The 25,824-nt window shown below is 42.2% G+C and overlaps 1 protein-coding gene across 1 annotated transcript; it reads left to right on the top strand.

The window, feature by feature from the left end:
• The first annotated feature begins 1,863 nt into the window (after nt 1–1,863).
• Nucleotides 1,864–17,757, top strand: PCDH12 (protocadherin 12). The gene is made up of 4 exons (XM_077474283.1): nt 1,864–4,996; nt 8,802–8,893; nt 10,265–10,419; nt 13,099–17,757. The coding sequence occupies exons 1-4, from the start codon at nt 2,093–2,095 to the stop codon at nt 13,488–13,490; spliced, it is 3,543 nt and encodes a 1,180-aa protein (XP_077330409.1). The 5' UTR covers nt 1,864–2,092; the 3' UTR covers nt 13,491–17,757.
• Nucleotides 17,758–25,824: the final 8,067 nt, after the last annotated feature.

Below are 25,824 nucleotides of genomic sequence, written 5' to 3'. Positions count from 1 at the left end.
CAGCGGCGGCAACGATGAAGAAGAAAGCTGGGCTTTCTTCTTCATCTAGCTAGTAAAAGAGCTAGCAAAAGAGCAGAAGATAGCGGAGGAGTCCGGCGAGAAGACTCCCCCAGGACGGAAGACCACCGGAGCTGTCCAATAAATTATTTTAAAAACATGTGTTGTGTTTTTTTAATTACACTTTTTTTCACCAGGTGAATGGGTAGGGGTACATGGTACCCCATACTCATTCACATGGGGGGGCCGGTATCTGGGGCCCCCTTAAAGGGGGCTCCCGGATTCTGGGGACCCCTTATTAAAAAGGCCTGGTATGGCTCAGGAGGGGGGGCGCTCGCTCGTCCCCACCCCCTTTCCCGACCGGCTAGGCTGCGTGCTCGGATAAGGGTCTGATATGGACTTTAGGGGGACCCCCACACCGTTTTTTCTGCCGTGGGGCTTCCCCTTTAAGTCCATACCAGGTGTCGGGGCCAGCGAGGTGTCAATCTTGTCGATGCAGGCGGTGACATTGACTTCCCGCGCTAGTCCCGTCTACCTGGATCCGCGTTCAAAATGAACGGACTTTTCTTCGTGTGTGGGCAAGTCCGTTCATTTCAAAAGTCCGACGGACTCCCGCCATAGTCCAAAGTCCGGTTGTATGTGGGCAGGTCCGCTCATTTGGAAAGTCCGGCGGACCTCCGCTGCAAAGTCCGACGGTTTGTCCGCCGGATAGTCCGATCATGTGTACGCGGCATTACACTTTAACCTTGAAAGGGACTAGTGAAAAAAAACAAAAAATGGCAACGATTGCTAAAGAAAGCTTCTTAACAAAGTGAAATTCCTGCCAAAGCATGGTGTGTTTAGAAATAGTTTGACACTCATTTAGAGATAAAGTCTTCAAAATTGCCGGTTGTTACTTTGGAAAAAAAAAAAGTTTGTACTTATAATACATCCAGCGTGCTGGCAATTTAACCATGGCTCAATATACCATATTGTTATTATTCTAAAGCTCGTACTTCCATTTTTTTTCAGATGCTATCCAAGGATTGCATGTGATTTTTCACTTTACTTATAGAATACTTCTAAAAAAAGTATGTTTATCCAGAGTCACTAATGTACAAATGATCAAAAAGGAAAAAATGTTTTAGCAAGCTGCTTTTTAAAAAAAAAAATAGCAAAACTAACTATAGAGCTATGCAAAGGAAATTATAAAACAGCAGATCAGGTTTCTTTCTTTTATGTCTGTTTTTACTACTAGTGCGGGAGGGAGATTCTTTAATAAATGTTCTGTCTCTGTGGGGTGGTCTAGGTCATCCTTTGTGTTTACATTCATATATCCTTGTTCTAATTAGCGTTTTTCTTATCTTTTGCATATCCATTCTCTGTATCCATCAATTTTGCAGAAGCAAATGCCATCTTTCTCAGTAGCCTTTCCAGACTTTTTTTTATTATCACTGGCTTTAGCTGACCGCATGATTATATCGCATTCCTTCATCTTCTTAAATGTCTCCACATTTTCTCCTGGGGAATTTGTCTACATATGGAGGATTATCTGATTGTTACTAAACTCCCACTCTTCTTATCACTATCACTACCTCACTGCTTAGATGGATTCTGTATCAGGACCCTGAGAATTTTTGTTATTGTTGGAGGGAATGAAGGCTTAACTGTTACATGACACATGATGAAGATACTAAGTGTTTTACAGCTGATTGAGGTTCTATATGGAGAATAAGAGGTTAAACAGAGCATTGTCCATTGACGACTTATAGTTCCTTCCTCATCCCTCTTCCTGTAGGAGGATGGCTGATTTCCCTGGGAAAACAAGCAACTCATAACTTTTTTGTCGCTCCTCCCCAACTTATTCTGCTTTTCTATTCTTTTCCAGCTTCCTACATAACCTTTTGTCTGGTCACACCGTCGTGTGCAAATGTCAGCAGCCCTGACAGTGCTTACAGAACTAGTCTGTGCCATAGACTTCATGCCTTGGAGAACAAGATTGCTTCAACAAGAGCTCCAATGTGAGAAGATAAAGAAGATCTTGAGGATCTTCCACTAATCTCTTCTTCATATCTTCAATACGGATACTTGCTGCAGGTTGGAAAACTTGTGAAATATGGCTCTGACATTAAGGGTCATTGGGCACCTCTTTAGTTTTCTACTACTTTTCTGCTTTCACAGAAGTTGTCAAAATTCAGTTTCTTTAATGGTGAGATTTCGTATCCAGGAGGAAGTACCCCTTGGCACAGTCATCGGACACATATCTGATGCATCAGGCTGGATAGAGGATATGAATGAAGAATACCAACTTATACAGGAGACCAACACTTTTCCAGTACAAGTGGGTTTGAAGAATGGATCTATAACCACCACAGATCGTTTAGATAGAGAAGAGCTTTGTAAGGTTCATGGGCGCTGCATCCTATCTTTTAATGTTCTAGCAACCAAGGCCTTAGCTCTGGTCCATGTGGAAATTGAAGTCCTGGACATCAATGACAATGAACCAATGTTTCCAAAAGCTGAACTAGATGTAGAGATCTCTGAAAGTGCTTCCCTACGTACTAGGATTCCACTTGACAGAGCTTGGGACCCTGATTTTGGCAGCAATGCTGTAAAGCTATATACTCTCTCTCCAAATGAACACTTCACCCTGGATATTATCTCCGGTTCTGATGGTGTAAAACACCCCGAATTGGTGGTGGTGAAAGAACTGGACAGGGAGCTGCAGTCTTCTTTTGAGCTTGTTTTAACAGCATTAGATGGAGGATACCCACCAAAAACTGGGACAACACAGGTTAGGATTAATGTCTTGGACTCTAACGATAACAGTCCCATGTTTGAGGAAAGCTCTGTAATTTTAGAAATCTCAGAAGACACATCACCTGGTACACTTCTTATAAATCTCACAGCTACTGATCCAGATCAAGGTCCAAATGGGGAAATTGAGTTTTCATTTGGCAAACACACACCTCACCATGTTCTTAATATGTTTAGCATTGATCCCAAGTTAGGGGAAATATTTCTGAAGCAGCCACTTGACTATGAAAGCAGACATTCCTATGAATTAGATGTGCAAGCAAAGGACTTAGGCCCTAATCCCATTCCTACACACTGCAAGGTAGTCATTAAAGTTCTGGATATTAATGATAACACCCCTAATATTAAAGTCACATGGGCTTCTCAAGATTCTCCTGAGATCATTGTGTCTGAAGCTGTTCCCCTGGGCAGTTTTGTTGCTTTGGTTATGGCGAATGATCCAGATTCAGGTGCAAATGGGGATGTGCATTGCCACTTAGTTCAAGACCATGAACATTTTAGGCTTCAAAAAGCTAAAGGAAACAGTTATATACTAACAACCAATGCGATTCTGGACAGAGAAAAATGGGATGTGTATGACATAACAATCCAAGCCCAAGATCAAGGTGAACCATCTTTTACATCTAACAAATCCTTAAAAATATTTGTTCGTGATGCCAATGACAATGCTCCAGTTTTTCAGAGGACTAGATATGATGTTTCACTACGTGAAAACAATAGTCCTTTCACTCATCTTCTCACTGTAAATGCTCAGGATGCTGACTTGGGTAAAAATGCAGAGATTACCTACAAGATAATTGACTCTATTGTTTCAGGGATACCACTATCAACTTTTATCTCTGTCCATTCCAAAACAGGTGAAATTATTGTGCTTAAGTCCATTGATTATGAAGAAATTAAGCAAATTGAATTCTTGGTACAAGCAGAAGACAATGGTGACCCTCAACTCAGCAGTAATGTTTCTGTCAAGGTATTGGTAAGAGACCAAAATGATAATAGCCCATTAATTGTGCAACCTCAACTTAAGAAAGGCGGTGCCACTATCACCATCCTTGTGAATGCTGAAAGTGGATACTTTCTTTCTGCCTTAGAAGTTACCAGCTCAGAGGCCTTGGGATACACATCAGATGAGATTCTATCAGAAACAGCCAAACTTAACAAACACCCAATATTTCAAGTTATTGCCACTGATGCAGACTCAGATGAGAATGCAAGACTTGTCTACCATTTGTTGGATGACTACCTAGGCTTGTTTGCTATGGATGAACATCTTGGATACATATACATAAACGCCAGCAATGCCAGCAACCTAATAGGTAGTGTCATAGACTTACAGGTCAATGTCAGAGACTGTGGAATTCCTTATCGGGAATCCAAAGCTCAACTATCAATTATGTTTAATAGCCACTTGGACCACTTGAAAAATTCAGCTAGCGAAACCAATGGCAAGCTGAGCCTGTCTGTGGTAATTGTTATTTGCTTGGCTGTTCTTCTAGTTGTTTGTCTCCTTATATTGGCTCTCATCATGTCCTTTTGTCGAGTAGACAGAAAGGACAATAGAGCATACAACTGCAGAGAGGAAGAATCTGCCTATAGGAAGCAGCCTAGAAGGCCTCAAAAGCAGATACAAAAGGCAGATATTCATGTAGTCCCTGTACTTAGAGGTCGGCAACAGCCACAACCAGTGACACCAGTGGAAGAGGCCAAGTTGTTTCCTTTGCCAGATGAAGGAAAAGAAGTTCCAGAGGATCAAACTCTCCATACTCCTTTTCATCTCACACCTACACTATATCGCACACTAAGGCACCAACACAACCAGGAAATATTAAGTGAAGATACTACAGATTTAGAGCAGTCTTTCTCATTACCTCCCTCTGTGTGCCGAACATTACAATATCAGAGACAGAGAAGCTACTCTAGAGAGAACTTTGAAGACCCCAGTGGAACCCTTCCAGTCAGTAATAAAACTTTAAAGAACCCAGGTAGCCCTCAAATAAGAGTCCATGATAATTTCAGCCCTGATGAACCCATAGTATGCAATGGAGGGAACTTTTCTCCAGCTACTTCTCCTACGCTAAGAAGACAAAAGAATGTAGAACAGTCATCTAAAGAGCAGATCTTGAGAAGCCTGGTGCGATTATCGATGGTGGCATTAGCAGAGAAAGAAGGTGTGGATGTTACCATGCAGTCACCACATGTGCAGGTAAGCCTTTTTAATTAATTATTAATTGAACTTTAGCTGTCTAGTTTTTCTTTAGTGTCCACATTTCTGCTACTTACGTTTTCAATGACTATTACTACTTTTTTCAATGCACCTTGAATTCACCTGCTCCACTAGTATGTAGTATTATGTATAAATAATGCTTATAATCTATAGATGTATAGTGCATAAGAGAGGAATCATGATAAGACTTTAAAGCTTTAAGCCACCACATTTAAATATGGCATTATTAAGGTGCATTTAAAGCCAAAGCTTAGTTGTTTTAGTCGGAGTAGGGTTTTTTCCTGTCTGTGTCCCCTTGAGAAGATTTCCCTTTACTTCTTGGCCCAGAGACATACCAAAAAGTGACACGAAATGTATCCAAAGTGAGGGTAAGTCCCCTCCTAGACAAATGTCAAGGGGACAGTTATCCCTAGATTTCCCTAGCCTCATGTTACTCTAAAATAATTTAGATTTTCGATCACTTTCTGTACAAGAGACCATGGTCCACAGGGCAAATAGAGAGGTTGAATATCTGCCATAGCGACACATACAGGAAACATGACAAGGGATTTAACTTTTACACACTATCCACAACTGTAACTACAAATGTTCTGGCTTTGCATACACTTTAAGAAAAAAAGAAAACCTTTTGTAAAAAAAATTATTGATTTCATGGGACACATACAATATATATTAAATGACACTAGCTTGTTGATAAAGTCCTTCTCTCCCAGTAGAGCTGCAACTGGTGCAGTTACCTGTATGCAAAGTTATATTCCTCTGTATCACCCAGTATGTTTAGTCACTGCTGTTATCTTTTTTTAATAAAAGATTCCTGGAACGTGGAGCTTAGCAGCACTGTGAATGGTGGCACATCCCAGCATTCAAAGTTTAAGACCTGATTAATGTTGTGATTTGGGATAATTTTTCCCAAAATATAACACTGGCGCATGCATTGCTATCTACATACTGTACTATAGTTTAACAAAGCCAGTGCATTTATTATGAGAGACAATGGTTGGTGAGCTTGCCTTTATGTATACCATCTCTCCAATACAGCCTGAGTTATGTTTTACCAGTCTGGCTATACTACTGCTTAAAAATGGATTTCCAAATAACAGATTCATCAACTATACTATATTGTGTGCAGTTAATGGTTTCTGTGAGATAACATTGTTTCTGTTCTTCTTGATTAATGTTACATAGTAATTATTTCTGTTAAAATGTAACAAATACTGAACAGATTTTCCATTCACTGTATCACACAATAAAGACTGTATTTATTATATTATTCATCATAGATACCCTGGAGTTCTCTATGTTTTGAAATAATACATGAGACCAATACACAGTTTTCTTGCTAAAATTAGTTGTTAATATCAACCCTGAAGGTGTGCACTGGGCATGCTAGAGACCCATATGAAATAAATCTTTCATCTTAGAAATATGGGGATTGCCAATGCCAACCTCCATTTAAAAATGCAACTTATCTAGCTGGGTGGTCTAGCTTTACATACTGTATCTGTGACCATATGGTATACATTCATACATGCCATCAGTTTTTTTTGTGGTCAAATCTGCTAAAGATCAAAATATGTAATGGCAAAGGCTAATCCTATAAAATAAAACACGTTCAAGTTTAGATAATGTTGCTGTTCTCATTACAGTGTTAAACACTACCCAGTGCTAAGCTAATCATTGACTTACAATAGCAAATTAGATGTGCATGTACAAACGTGGATGCTCTCTGCTTGCCCAAGCATACATGTTTATGTCAAAGAAATAAGGAAAGATGGATTGCAGATAAACATCTCCAGGCACTGATGAACAGTATCTCTGGGTAAAAAAAAGCTAATAGAACATGTTTTGGCTGAGGGTGTCTGCTGTGATATTCTTGCATGAAACAGCTGAATTGTGTTATCATCATCTCATCATTGCTGGTGTAGACACAGTGTACAGTATATAGCAGCAGATGACAGCAAGTAAGAACCTGACCTTTTATAACTCATAGAGGACATCTCTTGAGACAAAACTCTCTTCTTGCCTTTTTGGCAGACAAAGCCTTTTCCCCCCAACAATGATGTGCCGCATCACACCACAAAAGTGTGTCATTTATGGCAATAAAGACTACAGCTGGTATCTTCAGAGATTTGTTATATCATATGCTATACCTAGCTAAGCGGAACATCTGGTGGAAGGACCTGTGTTTCTTGGAGCCCATTTATATCTTGTCCCTGCACTCCAGAGTATTCATCCAGGTGCTGCAGATGCCTCTGAATGATACCCAAAAAAAACATTTTCCAAGGCAGATCAGTGTATCACACATGATGTAGCTAGTTTGCTGCCAAATTAACACATACATTATTAAAGGAGGAAATAGGAAACTCTTCTGCATATTCTTTTAAAAAAAAAGTTACTAATTAGAGCCAATGGTAAGGTGGCTGTTTTGTTTTTACAGAAAACAAGCTTAAATTATTTTTATCAGTACTAGATGATAGTGGGATCAAACTGGACCAGACTTTTATACTTCTTTTTCCTCTTAGGCCAACTTTCTTATGCCTTTATCTCCTAATTCAGTGACTGGCTAGAACTAGTACCACACATATAATCACACACATAGGTTGGACTTGATGGACTTGTGTCTTTTTTCAACCTCACCTACTATGTAACTATGTAACATGGAGGATAATATATCACAGGCAGCTATACAAAGCACACCCAGGCTGGGGACAAAGTGGCTCATGGAGACAATTTATCCTTGGAACAAAAAAAGAAGGGAAAACTCTTTACCTATTTTACTAGCAGTTTGGTGTTACGTGTCTGGACTCAGTTAGCAACCAGTTGAGTGTGTGGTTGGGTGTGCTACTCTAGGAAATTGCCTGTTTTGGCTGTTCCGAAATCTGCCCTTGGCTGAAGTCACTATAACTAACATCCCTGACTTTGCCATTATCATTTCTGTCTGCATTTATGGCAGACTGTCTAATGTCATCTTAGTCAATCTGGCCATTCTAGGATCTAGGTTACGAAGGTTGTTACAGTTGACCATTCCTTTTTAAAATGCTAGTTTCCTGGTTATTATGCTGTTGCTTTAATTACTTTCTTAGTCACTGAATTCTGACTTCTCTAGCTGCATGCTTGTACCGGTTCAGTGACCCTAAATCCTCACACAGCCAGGCAATTATCATTGTCAGAAGCATTTCAGCAATGGCAGCCCACATATTTTTCTTGTGACAGTATACTTTAAATAAAGTTTTTATCTTTGTAATTCCTGTATTCATGTCTCACACATTTGAATGACAAAAAAGCAGAATATTGTGTATAAAACAAAAATACTGTATGACTAGAGGGCATATAATCAAATAAAATAAAACAGAATTACAGCCAATTATTTTTTGGATAGCAAGGTGCAAGATTAGAACCCCTAAAAAGGATTGGTTACCTTTCCACTTCAATGGGTCAAAGAAAAGTGATAAAGCTGAGATATTTAATCAGATCTGATCTTTTGCAAACAGTAAGGCTAATTACAGCTAATATAAAAACTGCCACAAGTCCTTATGGCATCATTTGACTGAAAGAGATGCCTTTTTCACAGAATATTTGAAAGCACTCTAGGTCTGTTCAGTCTTAAATTAGAATTAAATGGTCAAATTATTTCATACCTCTCATATTCCATTGCAAAATGAGAGGTAAAGATGACAGATTTTGAACGTTAAAATATAATATATACCACTAACATTTCTCACTAGACAGTGATTTGCTTGTTCTCTCGGAACTAAGGACTTTTTATTTTGTTTCATCATTGCAGCAAATTTCTCAGCTTTTATCTCTGCTCCACCAAGGACAAGTTCACCCCAAGACACTTCACAGAGGAAACAAGTACTCGTCTAAGGCTGGCAGGTAACAATAAGTAATGGTAGTTAACTTGCTTCCAATTAATAGATAGTGCCATATTCTGTCATTCTTTTCTGTAGAGGAAAGCTCTGCTACACTAGATAATAGGTAGCTTTCTGACAAAAATAAACATTCCTTTCTAAGCCATCACCAACTAAACCTGTAAGTATCTATTCTAGATAATGTTTCAGAGAGTTTGACACTTTTCCACAGTTACAAAGAAGAGCCCAACAATTTTAAGTTCTTACTTTTATACAGAACTGGTACCTAGCAGGAGTGGAGCTATGGACAGCACACACGGGCCTGCCAGGGATTAAACTGCCCATAGTGCCGTCATTCTAGTTGCTTCACAAGATCATGGGTTTGGTGTAAGCATTGACCAAACCCTCTTCCTATTTCTTGATTGAGATACAGAACAGCTCAACAGTTGACATTTTTAATATATACATGTTCTTAATGCTAGAGACCACTAAGGTTTCTTGCCTTGAATGCCAGAGGATCCTCCTTTCTGTCTTTCACTAACAGTTTTTCCCTCTCTATAACTGATCACAAATGCTGCTACATGACCTAGGTCTTCTACCACTCATAAGATGCTTTAGCACACTGACAGTCTCTTAGCTGGTTTCCATTCAGAATTCCGCATAGTGCTTTGCATTCAAATTATTTCTCAACTCACTTCCAACCTTTACTCTTCCAGATCTATGTTCCCTTGATGTGCACCTAAGAATTTTTTTTCCTAAAGATGGCAAAACCCAGTTATAAAAACAAATAACATTTAAAAAAAAATGTTTAACAAATTAACAAACGTTGATTTCACTTTGTTGCCCATTTTAAGGTTCAACTATGCCAATTAATCCAGGATAGTTAAAATGTGATTTCCTAACTCTCAGGAGACAGGAATCCTAACTCCATCTGTAAAAATCACCAAAAACACCATATTTTCACCTTTCTCCAATGCATTATGCCAAAATGGCAAGTTTTGTTAACATTTTCCATTTTTTTTTTGAAGATGCAGCAAAGCAAAAATCTAAGTTTCATTTATCTCAACTTCTTATCCATGCTGCTTTCTATCCTAGGCTTTTAGTTCCCTGTAATCCACCCCATTACTTCCAGTAGGAACTGGGTTTGTTTGACATTTATAACCCATATTCTTTAATATTTCTAGTTAATAATAATGATGATCACAATATTAGTCAAATAAATGTCCATTATTATTGATGGAGGTGGGCAGTAATAATTAAGCCTGACATCTGTTCATAGGCCCATTCTTTCACTACAGCTAAATATAAAAGTTATTAAATTGATCAATTTTGAAATCAGTTTAAAGACAAAAGAAAGCAAACACCTATTTAACCATTACTTCCTTTTGATATTTAGAACTGCTGGGCAAGAGACCGATTGGCAAAGCACAAAGGACAGCGGCCATGGTGAGAGTGAAGCTGGAGATCTGGACTCAGAGCCAGGGGGTGACTTCTCTTCTAGCCATAACTTCCTGGAAGACAATTTTGAGGCTCTTCTGGGCCCTAATGCAAGTAAGTGAAAATTATTGTGCAAAGTGATGAGACGTGTTTTCAGCATTTGTGGTTGTTTAAAAACCTGTAAATAAACATACAAAAGTATTTGCATATGCCTTTCTAATTAACTGTAACTGCAGAAAATAGCTGATAAAATAGCTGATAAAATCGATTAGAGTTTAACTGATACCGTTTTTTAATCGGTGAGTTTGAGTACTGATACTTTCAGTCAAGTACTCGCTGTTACTGAGTAGCAATACTTTGCAAAGAATCGAATGCAACTTGAACAGGAAAGCGGTGCGATTCCTGTCCAAATTACATGTGATTTCCCCCACTGCTCCACACACTGCTGTGTGTTGCTGTGTACACACGGTCGGACTATCCGGCGGACAACCCGCCGGACTTTCCGAACGAGCGGACCTGCCCACACACGCCCGGACTTTTCCGGCGGACAATCCGCATGACTATGGCGGGAGTCCACCAGACTTTTGAAATGAACGGACTTGCCCACACACGGAGTAAAGTCCATTCATTTTGAACATGGCTCCAGGTAGACGGCACTAGTGAGGGAAATTAATGTCGCCGCCTCCATTAATGTGACACCTCGCTAGCCCCGTCACCTGGTATGGATTTAAAGGTGAACCCCTACGCCGAAAAAATGGCGTGGGGGTCCCCCCAAAGTCCATAGCAGACCCTTATCCAAGCACGCAGCCCAGCTGGTCAGGAAAGGGGGTGGGGACGAGCGAGCGCCCCCCTCCTGAGCCATACCAGGCCACGTGCCCTCAGCATGGGGGGGTGCTTTGGGGAAGGGGGAGCCCTGTGGCCCCCCACCCCAAAGCACCTTGTCCCCATGTTTATGAGGACAAGGGCCTCTTCCCGACAACCCTGGCCGTTGGTTGTTGGGGTCTGCGGGCGGGGGGCTTATCAGAATCCGGGAGCCCCCTTTAATAAGGGGGCCCCTAGATACCGGCCCCCTACCCCATGTGAAATGAGTATGGGGTATGATGTACCCCTACCCATTCACCTGGGGAAAAAAGTGCATATTAAAAAAAAACACAGGTTTTTAAAATACTTTATTAGACAGCTCCGGGGTCTTCTCTTCTTCCGTCTTCAGGGGTCTTCTCACCGGACTCCTCCGCTATCTTCTGCTCTTTTGCTAGCTCTTTTACTAGCGGAGGAGCCCGGCTTTCTCCTTCCTCCCCGCCGCCGTTCGGGGGTCTTCTTCCGACTTTGGGGGTCTTGTCCCGCTCTTTGGGGGTCTTGTCCCGCTCTTCGGTTCTTCTTTCTGGGCCTCCGCTTTCTTCTTCCAGCTCTTTAACTAGCGTTGGCCCGGTCTTCTGTCGCTACGGCAGCTGCAGTCCGGTGAGAAGACCCCCAAAGAAGGAAGAAGAGAAGACCCCCGGAGCTGTCTAATAAAGTATTTTAAAAACCTGTGTTGTGTTTTTTTTAATGTACACTTTTTTCCCCAGGTGAATGGGTAGGGGTACATGTACCCCATATTCATTCACATAGGGTAGGGGGCCGGAATCTAGGCCGGGCTGTGTGCTGGGATAAGAGTCTGCTATGGACTTTGGGGGGACCCCCACACCGTTTTTTTCGGCATAGGGGTTCCCCTTTAAATCCATACCAGATGATGGGGCTAGCGAGGTGTCAATCTTGCCGATGGAGGCAGTGACATTAACTTCCTTCGCTAGTCCCATCTACCCATGGTCAGGTTCAAAATGAACTGACTTTTCTCAGTCCGTACATTTCAAAAGTCCGGTGGACTAGCACACAGATGGGCGGATTGTCCACCGGACTGCTGAGTCCGGCGGACAATTTTGAGACAAAACTTCTTTCTAAGTCCGCCAGACTTTTGGAAACAAAAAGTCCGCCGGAGCCCACACACGGGTGGATTGTCCGGCGGACCAAGTCCGCCAGATAATCCAATCGTGTGTACGCGGCATGTGTGTGCGTGTGTATAGAAAGGGAAAAGCGGCATTTAGTGAGCAGTTTATTAAAAATGTTAGAACATATCTGGCCAAATGCAAAATCTGCATAGGTGTCTCGGTCCCACCAATAATCGCAAATCACAGCCACTGGAAGTGCTCACAGGGCTGTAGAATAAGTTCTGGGACCCCATGGGTATAGGGCAGAAGTGATGTCAGCTTGGGGAAGACCGCCTCTACTTCTCCTCTAGCCCTGTGACAACCCCCAGTGGTGGGTATTTGCTATCATCGGCAGGACTGGGACACCTATACAGATTTTGCATTTGGCCCGATTGCATGCTAGTCAAAATAAAAATCCTTGATTCCTAAATTCTATGCATCATGCTAACACATCCCTGCGATAATAGTAGGAAAATTCAAAGCAAGCGTATGCATTATTGCTAGCCAAAATCTCTTGTCTAGGTCAGTAGACGTAGTTGTTGAGGAGGTTGGAGTTTAAGTGAATTTGTGCTTTACTCATTCACAGCAAAGCAGTAGGTTCACATTAAGTTAACTATAACAGTTTTGATTGATATTTTGTTGAATGATTTTTCTATGGTGCACAATGGCAGTTAAAGCATAATTAATTAAGCTGTGAATGAATTCAAAGTTAATATAGCACTTATTGAGACAGTAAAGAAATATGAAGTAAGGTTCTTTTAAATTAAGCAGCAAGAGATACACAATATCATAAAGAGGTATGAATAAATGTTTTTTTCTTTAATGACAGGTTCAGAAGGCAACCGCTTGAGTGATCTTGACCCTGGATGGATTGCTCGGCTCTCTTTACCTTTGGCCAACAGCTACAAGGAAAATCTATTCACCCCCAATAATCAAATAGCTCTGGAGCCACCAATAACAGCAACAGAGAAAGAAGATCTAAGAACCTTCCTAACATTTGGCAAGCTTACTGATGGGTCACAAGACAACAGATTGGCCAGCACCTTTCTCTCCGAAATGAGCACTCTCTTTGAAATGTTGTTGACACAGAAAGCCGAGTCACATGGGGATACAGATTCAGAGGTGCTAATGAGACTTTCCGGTAGCAGCAAGAGTTTGGGAATGGATAGTAGAAGGGATGGCACTAGAAATTTAATGGCAGATTATGAAAACCATCATTGACAATTGAATTTCTAAAGTCATTCAATCATTCAGGTAGAAAGTTGACATGTTGCAGTGTTTTAGATGCATTTTATTGGTGGAATGGTTATGCTGCAGTCAGCGAGAACATAAAGCAACATTCCAGCACCGTTCACTAGTGACTTTGGAGTATTTTCATTGCGTGTTCTAAATAGGTAGAAGATGCCTGATCATAACAGAAGCTCGTAATATCTTTTCTTTTCTGATGGTGCTATATGTCCTCCACTTGACCACTAAAGCAAGAATATAAATATACGGCGAACGCTGATACATCGAATACTACTTTGAAAACCGTGGTTTTTTCTACAAAGGATCTTTATTACAATATTTTTGTTCTAAATATTTTTCAAAAGAAGTATGACCAAACAGCCTTTCGAACTGTCAATGAGGATGGCTGCAACCATATAATTCTATGTATAACCATTCAGATAATCCTGCTATATAAGTAACTCATTTAATGCTGTAAAAATGGATGAACACTACACAAATAGGATGAAAATCATTACTGTAGATATATATGGAAAAACTCAAAATGTAAGGTCAAATCTATTTTTTTTTTTAAATCTTTAAATTGATGTTTTATATCTGTTTTAATATGATTTGTTTAACAAATACATTTAAAACAGGGTGAACTTGTGACAAAGAAATCCCAGAGCATTCCAAGGCGAGAGTATAGCAGCATCTATTCACTTTCAGATACCCTGTCTAATTGAAACTATCAGCTGTTAAGGTAACTCCTCTGATTCAACTTATTGTGAGGTTGATGTACTAAAACTGGAGAGTGCAAAATCTGGTGCAGCTGTGAATGATAGGTAGCCAATCAGCTTCTAACTTCAGCTTGTTCAATTAAGCTTTAAAGCTTAACCTGGAAGCTGATTGGTTTCTGTGCAGAGCTGCACCAGATTTTTCACTCTCCAGTTTTAGTAAATCAACCCTTGTCTAACGAGCTCTCTAAACAGCAGCCTTCTTTCCCCAAAGCAGAGAAGACCATGCACAAAACATGTAAAAAAGAGTGGCTGTATATGAATACACAAAATATTCATAAGCAATATTTCATATTGAATTATTATTTGTTTTGTTACTACTGACCTGAAAGAATAATCAAAAATTATATTTAAAACCATTATACATTTCCTTTATTAAATTTTTATTTATTTAAATTTTCAACTTTTATATATATGATAAACAACAGGAGAGCAAATGAAAGCTGATTATATGCTGCTGCAGATAGGGGATTAGAATGAATCTATAGCTTTGCTATGCATGGGAAAAAGCACAAGTTCACTTTAAAGAAAGCCTTTCACCAATCTTAAAAAAAACATAGCTGCCTCTAAAGACAAAAAAAAAAAAAAGACATACCTGTCCTTCTGGCTGCCCATCAAATGCCGTTCCATTGAACAGGAATTGCTGCAAGAGGTTTGTTCTAAAACCAATGCTTCAAGGAATGTCCATCTCCAGTTTGCTTTTAGTGTCAATGCAGGGCACAGAGTACTGTGGGGATAATCCTAGAAGTTTTGGATTCAGAAGAAACTTCACTCAGCAGTTTTTCTTTAATGGAGTAACATTTGGCAGTGTAAGCAGCAGGACAGGTAAGTATTTACATTCTTCGTGTTTTATCTGAAGTTTGGGATTGGCAACTCCAAACTTTGTTCCTAATCTGCCAGAACCCACCCATATCACATCATCCATCTATCATATTTCAAATAGGTGGATTTATGCCAATGGTAGATGCACGGAGCCCCATTTATTTCTCCTAACATTCGCAAAATAGACCAATGGTAGGATCCAAAAGAGGATTGGATTTACCACAAATAGCAGACTCAGTCTATCAGGATTGCTGCTTGAGCAACCTTGCAGTATATTTTGAAAAGTCATTAAATTTAGCTTATGGATCATATACAGAAATGTCCAATCACTGGATTCATATTTTTCCATATCTACATTTATTCACAATTTTCACAATATACAGTATATCACTGCATAATATCTTTGAAACTATGTGTATATTTTGGACTTCACGTGCTTTGGTTTTTTTTAAAGCATATTTTGGACGAGACTAGGATATAATGGTTTGCTTTGCTTCAAATTTCTTCACTCATAGCACTTAGTTTATCTATGGCAAAAAAAATAAAAATAATTAAAATAAAAGCCAATTATAAAGCAAAAACAGTATGTTTAGTAAGACAGGCCATAGACAGTGGCAATTTCTTTCCCACAACCATGGATTACAGGAAAGAAATTTGCACAGTTCCCCCATCAACACAGACAATGTTGACAAGGGAATCACTCCTACCAAGCAATTGTCTTCTCTCGGCAGGGGCGGGTGGGTGAAGCCATCCCTGCTGGGAGAATATAGGGATTATCCCTAGTGGTTATAGCATCCAAGAATGCGCCAGGCTGATTGTACCCATGTTGATGTGATCAACTTGGTACACTCAGCCAGCCCAATAATGGCTCAAAACTCGGCCAGTTCCTGCTGAACTGGCTGAGATTCGAACCATATATGGCCGGCCTAAGGCTAGATTTAACATATGGCCTTTTTTCCCAATCATCAGTAAACATACAGCCATTTCACAAAAGATTATGTACAGATTGTGTTTAATAAAATGAGGAGAGTTTGATGGGTAACTTAGAAAGTTTAGATCTAGCTTGAAAGATGTTTTTTCCCTTAAAGAAGAACTCAGAGCAAAATTTTTAATTATCCCATGCAGTGAGGCTGTGCCTGTACTGCATGGGTTAACTGCTTGTGTTGTCCAGGAGCTCAAGGAAAAGCTATACTCAGTACCGGGACAAGGCCATCCAGTGCCAATGGCAAAGATGTCAAACTGCACTCCCCATTCCGTTAGGGTCAGGTCGCCCACATCCCAGCCACCTCTGCTGCCCACTCCTTGTCCCGGCCCTGGCCATACTTACTTGATCCTGCAGGAAAACAGCACTCCCCCACATCAAGCGGTGCACTGTTCCTGCCGTCCCCATGTTCAGAGCTGGTCTATGGGTGTGATGATGTCAGGGACAGTCCACTGCACAAGATCACTAGCATGTGGGGGGGGGGGGGGGCAGGAGCGGCGGGAACCAGTCTTGACCCAGAGGATCAGCAGATTATGTAAGTATATTTCTGTTCTCCTCACCCCAAGACAAAGGTGAGCAGTTGACTCATGCAGTGCGGGCATAGCCCCACTGCATGGGAAAATAAACATTTTGGCCAAAGTTCTTAGTTTGGCTATTTTGCATTGTTACGGCTTGGTCAAAAGTAATTATGTATATGCCATACCTGGAAGATCCCCCTGGATGCTGGAAATCACTGTATAAAGGCACTGCTACTCCAGTGATTGCCACTGGCTTCTGAGTCAGCCACTCAGCTTTAAACAGATCCATCAATCCATCAGGTTTAATAGACAAACTTGCCAAGATTATTGCCGGATTTAAATGTAGGTAGCATTATCAGCTTCAACAAATTGAAGTAATCTAGAGCAGCCACCAGCAATCAACTTTCACTGATTTGGAAAAAAATCTGTTTGATTGCTGTTGGTTGCTACGCTTTTTGAAACTCCCAATTCTCCTACAGTTGTATTGCATAGGCACCTCTAAATGTTTCAGAATTGTTTTACATATTGCAGGTAAGAGCAATGCCTGAAGCCTACAGTATTTATGAATAAAACTGGCCATTCTATGCTGTAAGATCTGTGACATTTGCTGGTAATCTTTGGTTCTAAAAAGGCCCAGCCTGCTTTATGGGTGAGTGACTGGCACAGTACATAGTCACTGGTTGTGGCTGAAAGGATGGATTGCCTACTCTGTTAGGCTTGGTTCACATTCACAATTTGACTTGGGATCCGACTTGTGAGACCCCTAGTCGTGTGACATGTGAAGTCCCGTGTTAGTCAATAAGAGCTGTCCTAATTAGCATCACTGAAGTTGCTCCAACTTTAGAAAAGGTTCCTGTACTACTTCTAGGTGACTTCTATTCTATACTTCTATGAAAGTAATACTCAATTCGCCAGTATGTCGCTTGGCAAAGTCACATCTCAGGTCGTGGCAGTGTGAACCGAGCCTTAAATAACACTGCTCTATAGTGTTTTCTGTTGAGAAGTATTCTTCATAGCCAGCAGCATCCTGAGGAGAAAGCTGAAGTGTATCATAGTTTTTATTTATGTTATTTATCATTTGTGATGTTTTGTTTGAACTTTTTATTGTGTTTTTGAGAATGTTAAATTAGTTTAAAAAATTAAAGACATCCTCTTTTCTGGTGTTTTTATTATGGAATCCTGTTCTTGGGCAATCTCAGAATTTGTCTCAGAGCACATCGACCCAATCCATTTTCATAAATTACTCTAATGCCGCGTACACACGATCGGAATTCTCGTCGGAAAAAGCTCTGATAGTTTTCCCAAAGGATTTCTGACGGAACTCCACTCAAGCTGTCTTGCCTACACACGGTCACACCAAATTCCGATCGTTTATAACGCGGTGACGTACAACACATACGACGGTTCTAGAAAAAGGAATTTCAATAGCCAGTAGCCAATAGCTTCCGTCTCGTAGTTGAATCTGAGCATGCGTGATTTTTGGCATGTCGGAATTGCATACACACGATCAAAATTTCTGATAGAAAGTTTTTCCGTCTGGAAAATTGAGAACATGCTATCAATTTTTGGCTGGTGGAAATTCGGACAGCTAAATTCCGATGGAGCATACACACGGTCGCATTTTCCTTTGAAAAGCTCTCATCTGTCTTTTTCTGGCCGGAATTCTGATCGTGTGTGTACGAGGCATAACATGCACCCAAACTGGTTAAAACCTTCCTTTTTTAATTTATCGCAATCATAATAATAATACTTTATACATATAAACTCATTATTTTGATGGACTACATTTTTCTTTAACCACTTGCCGACCAGCCGCCATCATTATACTGCGTCAGGTTGGCTCTATTATGCGAATTGTCGTAGCTGTACATAATCGATCCATAGAGAGCCAGAACGGGGATCTGTCAATGTAAACAAACAGATCCCCATTCTGTCAGGGAAGTAGAGAGAGATTGTTCCTAGTGATCAGCAACAGCGATCTCTCTCCTTCTCCAGTCAGTTCACTCTCCCCACAGTTAGAAACACCTCCCAGGGAACACATTTAACCCCTTGATCACCACTAGTGTTAACCCCTTCCCTGCCAGTGTCATTTATACAGTAATCAGTGCTTTTTTTTTTAGCACTGATTGCTGTATAAATGTCACTGGTCCCAAAAAAGTGTCCAATGTGTCTGCTGCAATGTCGCAGTCCTGCTAAAAATTGCTGATCACCGCCAATACTAGTAAAAAAAAAAAAAAAAAAGTCATAAGTCTACCCCTATTTTGTAGATGCTATAACTTATGTGCAAACCAATCAATATAAGCTGATTGCGATTTTTTTTTTACTAAAAATATGTAGAAGAATACATATTGGAATAAATGGAGGAAGAAATTCATTTTTTATATATTTTTTGGGGACATTTATTATAGAAAAATTTAGAAAATATAGCTTTTTTTTTTTTTTTTTGTAAATTGTCGCTTTTTTTGTTTATAGAGCAAAAAATAAAAACCGCAGGGGTGATCAAATACCTCCAAAAGAAAGCTCTGTTTGTAGGAAAAAAAGAACATACCGTATTTATGGACGTATAACATGCACCCCCAAGTTTAGGAGGTAAAAAACTTACATTTAAATGCCCATCAATGCAGCCTTATCAGTGTCATTTGCAGCCTTGTTCGTTTTAATTCTCAGCTTTGCCTTTTAAAAATGGCGCCGCCGAGATACAGAGCCGGATGTCCTGTGTATCTCAGTGGCGCTCGGTAGTTCTCGGCAGCTTTCGGCCGCCTTCGGCCGTTCTCGGCAGCTTCCGGCCAAAGGTGGGCGAAAGCCACCGAGAATGGCCAAAGACTGGCGAAAGTCGCCGAGAATGTCCGAAGGCTGCCGAAAGCCGTCGAGAAGGGCCTAAGGCTGCCGAAAGCTGACGAGAAGGGCCGAAGGCGAGTGAAAGCTGCCCAAGGCTCACAATCAGTGGGGGATCGGCGTATAACACACACCCCCGATTTCGTCTTGATTTTAAGGGGAAAAAAGTGTGTGTTATACGCCGATAAATACGATACATTTTGTTTGAGTACAGCATCGCACGACCACACAATTGGCAGTTAAAGTGGCGCAGTGCCGTATTGCAAAAAATGGCCTGGTCATTAAGGGAATAAAGCCTTCTGGTCCTTAAGTGATTAATTACAGCTAGACTTGCAATATTTTCCCACTCTTCTTTGCAGAACTGCTCAAGTTAAGGTTGCCACCTTTTCTTCATGCCAAAACTGGCAACTTTAGCGGCGCACTGCATTTTTTTGGAGTATACGCTATAAGATTGTAAAAGACAAAACCTGGCACACTTTTGGTTGCCTCAAGGAGAACAGTAATGTAGCGCGGCATGGGGAACAGTGGGTGTGACTGAATTGTGGGTGTTATGTGCGAAATACAGGGGTCAGGAATATTTACTGTGCAAAATGCAGGGGACAGGAGTGTGTTATGAATAGTAGGAGTCAAAAGTACAAAACAAAAAGTACAGCAGTCAGGGATGTGTAACGCACAGTGCATGGGTAAGAATAATTCTACCCCCCCCCCCCCCCCCCCCAGCAATAATTTCTCCCACTTTACCCTTTCAACAAAAAATCTAACTCCCTCTCCTGCAAAAAAAATAAAAAATAGCACTAATCTTTATGCTCACCCTCCAACCCACCAGCAAATATAATTTCTCCCCCTCCCAGAGCAACCCCCCCCCCAAAAAAACAAATCCTCTACCACCTTCCTCAGCACAAGTCCTCCTCCACCATCCCCAAAATCCCCAGTTCTAGCCCCCCTTCTTCCCCATCCCAGCACTTATCTCTGCCCCCCTCAATTGTCCCTCCTAATACAAATCCTCCTCCCCAACCAGTAAAAACTCACCTTCCTCCAATACCCCTCTTGGAATAAATCCTCTTCCACCACCAAATTCTCCCTCCCAGCAAAAACTTCCATTCCAGTACCACCCCCCCCCCCCAAAAAAAAAGCTCTCCCTAAAAAAGTTTCCCCCTTCCCAGCACAAATCTCCTTCCCCCACAAACCCCCTCCCAGCACAGCTCCTCATCCCAGCACAAATACCCCACCCCAACATCCCCCCTCCTCCAAGCATAAATCTCCCTTCTAGTACTGATTCTTTCCCCCAAATCCCCCCTTCCAGCACAACATTCTCCCTAGTGCAATGATCATCCCCACTGTGGCAGCTGTTATCTCTCTGTTTTGGGGGAGAGGGGGAGAAGTTATGTGCTAGGGGGTGCTTTGGAAGAGCAGAGTAATTGTGCTAGCAGGGGGGGGTGAGTGGTTGTATATGTGCTGGGGGGTGCTTTGGAAGGGGAGAGAGCTAGTGCTGGGGAGAGGGGTCAGATATGTGCTAGGAGGTGCTATGGGAGGGGAGAGGGCTATTGCTCTGGTGAGGGGGATCAGATATGGTCTGGGAGGTGCCTTGGGAGGGGAGAGGGCTAATGCTTGCAGGGGGGGTCAGATATGTGCTGGGGGGGACTCTATGAGAGGGGACAGAGCTGTAGCTAGCAAGGTGGGGTCAGATATGTGTTGGGGGCTTTTTGGGAAGATAGAGGGCTAGTGCTAGCAGGGACGGGAGTCAGATATGTGTTGGGGGGCACTTTGGGAGGGGAGGGGGCTACTGCTAGAAGGGGGGTTCGGAAATGTACTGGGGGGCACTTTGGGAGGGGAGGATGCTAGTATTAGAAGGGGGGTCGAGTATGTTCTGGGGGGCACTTTGGGAGGGGAGGGGGCTGGTGGTAGAAGGGGGGGTTGCATATAGGGTTGCCACCTGTCCAGGATTCACCCGGACAGTTCGGGTTTGGAATCATGCATGCGGGTTTCAGACTGTCTGAGACCCGGACACATTATTTAAACTGTACTATGGCCTCCCAGCAGGGTTGCTGGCTGCAGTTGTCTAAGCTGAGAGTGTCTGTAACACTCTCTTTCACGCTGCCCAAAGACGGCACTAACAATCCCCCCCCCCCAAAAAAAAAAACACACACAGACAGGAGAGGAGAGAGGGCTCAATCTGCACCTCTTCCCCCACCCCTACCCCTCTGTGTCTGCCCACACTCCAATCCCTGGTGCTTGGCCTCAGAAAAGGAAATAGGGGGGCAGAAATTGGAAGTCAGCAGCCTCAGATACATCTGGATGAGAGGTGCTGACTGCCAAAGGGTGAGTGAGCTCACCATCCATCCCTTTCTGTGACTGAAGTCTCCCTCCTTCTCTCTCCTGCCTCTGAGTAAGTACACTAAGGCAAATCAGGGTTCTTAGAACATCCCTTACATCACAGTTCCATTTACACCAGGAGCCACAGTGCCCCCCCCTTACATCAGAGTCCTTACCGTGCATCAGGGTGCTCAGTGTCCCCCCTTAAATCAGAGGCCCCAGAGATCTCCCTTACATCAGTGTCTGCAGAGTCCCCCCTTACAGTGAATGTGAACTCTGCGAGTTCAGATGTAAAAGGGAAACTTTGTGGACTCTAATGTAAAGGGGGACTCTTGTTATTAACTTCATATGATTATAAATGTTATTTAATAGCAAAATATATCTATAGTTTATACTAAATTGGCGTGCTCCACTAAAGTGTTCAGGTTTGACTTGAAGAAAAGGTGGCAACCCTAGTTGTATATGTGCTGGGAGGCACTTTGGGAGGGAGAGGGCTAGTGCTAGAAAGAGTTCTCAGATTTCAAATTCATCCCACTCTTCTGGCATATGTCCTCTCTCATACCAAAGCCCCTTCCAGCACATATCCTCTAAGTCCCCCAATCACTCCACATCTTTTTTTAAAGTTTCTTCTTTCCCAGCCACTCTCTCCCCCTTCCCTGTCCATCAACAGTGCATAGAAAACTTTGTATAGACCTGAGATCAGTGTGTGTCCCTGCTCTCCCTCCTCCTCCTGTGTGTGTATATACAGAGCGGACAAGGAGAAGGAGGGGGAGGAGGCAGCTTTGTTCTGCTGTGTGAGTGAGAAAGACTTCAGGGGCAGCAGGGAGGGGAGACAAACATCTGATGGCCGAGTAATCATGTCATTCCTGGTGCAGTCCGATCTGAATAACGTGTGCGGGTCTGAGGCAAATAGAAACCCAAACACATGATTCAAAAACCGGACTGTCCGGGAGAAACCCATACAGGTGGCAACCCTAGCTCAAGTACAGTTAAATTTACTCTCATCGCGGCTCTGGCCAATCACAGCGCCGGAGCAAGAAAAATAACTCCGGGAGACATGTCGCTGGTCACAGCGGCGTGCGGGGCCGCTGCAACAGCTTCAATCTAAGGCAAGTATTTCATAATGAGCTAGTATGCAATGAATACTAGCTCATTATGCCTTTGTCTTACAGGATTTTTTCTTTTGCATTTTTTTTTGAGTTTACAACCACTTTAATGCATTCATTGCATTAAGGTAAAAAAATTGCCCCCTTAGCCCCCCTTTACTTACTTGAGACCTCATTCGATCCAGCGCCGTACATGTTTGCAGATCTTTTCTCCCCCCACTTCTGGGTCTTGCTGGCTTTGATGGGGCCCTGGGAGCCATTGTCTCCCAGTGCTGTCAATCAAAGACAGTGACAAGGAATGGGGGGGGGGGGTTGTGTCTGTGTCAATGGACACAGCAGAGGGACTCGGGTATGAGCAGGCATGAGTGCCCCCATGGGAAGCGGCTTCCCATGGGGGCATTGGCCAGAGAGGAGGAGCCAGGAGCACTGGCAGTGGACCTGAAAAGAGGAGGTTTCCGCCCGCTCTGTGCAATTCCACTGCACATAGTAGGTAAGTATAGACATGTTTTTTTCATTTACTTTTACAACCCCTTTAAGTCTGGGCTCTGGCTAGGCCATGCAAGGACATTCACCTTTTTCTCCTTCAACCACTGTGTGGTTGTTTTTGCTGTGTGCTTTGGATCGTTGTCATATTGGAAGGTAAACCTTCTTCCCACTTTCTAGCAGAAAGCAGCAGATTTTCCTCAAGAATTTGATGGTAGTTTTCCCCATCCATTTTTGTCTATCCTGACAAGTAGAGATGGGCGAACTGTCCGGGCCAAGCATCAGTTCGCCCCTGAACAGCGCCCATTCAGGTGTTCATAGAACACCCAAATTTGCAGGACACTCGGCAGTGCACAGTGCATTGTAACAGCCCTGAAACTATGCACCTGACCAGTGGTCAGGTGCCAGGCTTTGCCCAATCGGGGCACAGACCACTGTGAGAGCCTTATTTTGAGAAATTGATGATAACTTTGCCCATTCATGGCTCAGTGCTCATAATCCCACCCAACACTATAAAAAGTCCTTAACCTTTTGCAGTGTGAAGCTGATGAGGCTCAGCAAACCAGTTAGTGTTAGCCCTTGTACACACGGTCGGAGAATCCGTCGGAATGTGTCCTATCGAACTGTGTCGTCGGATAATCCGACTGTGTGTGGTATGCATCGGACTGATTCCGTCAGAATATCCGTCGGACCCAATTTTCCAACATGTTGGAAATATTTCCCAACCAACTGGTTCGATCGGACATACTCCGATCATGTGTAGCGAATTTTGATCGGACCAAGTGCCACGCATGCTCAGATCAAATTCCTACATCAAAGCTATTGGCTACTAGCCTGAATGTAGTCCCATCGTAACGAAATGACGTCATCACGTTCTGAAAGATCGGATTTTTCGACAACTTAGTCCGACCGTGTGTATGCAACAGTTTTGGACACAATCCGTCGGACTAAATCCGACGGACAAAATCCGACGGATTTGGTTGGCAGAATCTCCGACCGTGTGTACAGGGGCTTAGTGTGAGTGTAGTGTGTCAGTGTAGTGCTAATGTAGTGTTAGTGTAGTGTCAGTGTAGGGCGTGTTTAACAGCAATGCATTTGGAGCTGTATACAGTTTTGTATACACATTTTTGTTTTCCCCCGTCCCCTTTTTTAAATTGTCAGCTGCAGTTTGTCTTACTGCTAAACTGGTGTTCCCCCTCTTTTTTATTAAAAATTTACAGTTTATAGTGCTCTAAGCACCACATTTTTTTTTTTGGTGATGCTTTTTTATTATTGTTGTTGTTCCCCTGCCACCTTTTTTTAAATTGTCAGCTGCAGTTTGTCTTACTGCAACACTGGTGTTTTCTCTTTTTTATAAATAATTTTTTTTCGTTTTTGTTTTCTTCGTTTTTCAATTTGCGTCAGCAGCAGTCCCCAATTTTACACTATTTATTGTGCACCAAGCACCACATTTAATTATTTTATTTTTTTGGACACTTCGTCTTTTTTTATTATTGTTGTTGTTTCCCTGCCCCCTTTTTTTAAATTGTCAGCTGCAGTTAGTCTTACTGCGACGCTGGTGTTATTATTATTATTCAGGATTTATATAGCACCAACAGTTTACAATATAAAAGAGAGACAATACAGTTATAATACAATAAAATACAAGAGGATTAAGAGGGCCCTGCTCAGAAGAGCTTACAATCTAAAAGGGTGGGGCAGGTGGCAGCTGGAGGCGTGATAGGCTACCCTGAAGAGATGAGTTTTCAGGGATTGCCTAAAGGTAGCAAGAGTAGGGGATAGCCAGGTTGAGTTAGCAGAGGATGGGAGGTTCCAGAGGAAGGGAGAGGCTCTGGAGAAATCCTGGAGATGAGTATGGGAGGAGGAGACGAGAGAGCTTGAGAGTAGGAGAGGATGGTTTGGGTGATATTTGGAGACAAGGTTGGTGATGTAGCTCGGGGCAGAGTTGTGAATGGCTTTGTATGTTGTGGTTATTATTTTGAATTTAATTCGCTGGGTGATTGGGAGCCAGTGTAGGGATTGGAGGAGAGGGTTGGCAGACACTGAACGGTGAGTAAGTTGAATAAGCCTGGCAGCAGCATTCATGATAGACTGAAGAGTGGAAAGCCTAAGGAGAGGCAGGCCAGTAAGAAGCGAGTTGCAGTAGTCAAGACGAGAGATAACCAGGGAGTAAATGAGGAGCTTGGTGGTTTCATTTATTTAAAAGGGGTGAATTTTACAGATGTTACAGAGGTGAGGTCTACAAACTTTTGACAATGATTGGATTTGAGGCTGAAAGGAGAAGTCAAAGTCTAGGACTACACCTAGTACCCTGGCGTGAGGGGAGGGCCTGATGGTTGCATTGTTGATGGAAAAGTCATGGAGGGGGGGCACGGGAGGGGGGAATATTAATAGCTCAGTTTTAGAGAGATTTAGTTTAAGGAAGTGGTGCGACATCCATGCTGATATGTCAGGTAGTAAGTCAGTAATGCGAGAGGAGACTGAAGGAGTGAG

The sequence above is a fragment of the Lithobates pipiens genome, unplaced genomic scaffold (assembly GCF_037356315.1).
Source record: "Lithobates pipiens isolate NorthernLeopardFrog02 unplaced genomic scaffold, aLitPip1_a1.2 Scaffold_8, whole genome shotgun sequence".
NCBI classification, from domain to species: Eukaryota; Metazoa; Chordata; class Amphibia; order Anura; family Ranidae; genus Lithobates; species Lithobates pipiens.
The sequence above is the reverse complement of the archived record's forward strand: the minus strand, read 5'-3'. Positions and strand labels throughout refer to the sequence as shown.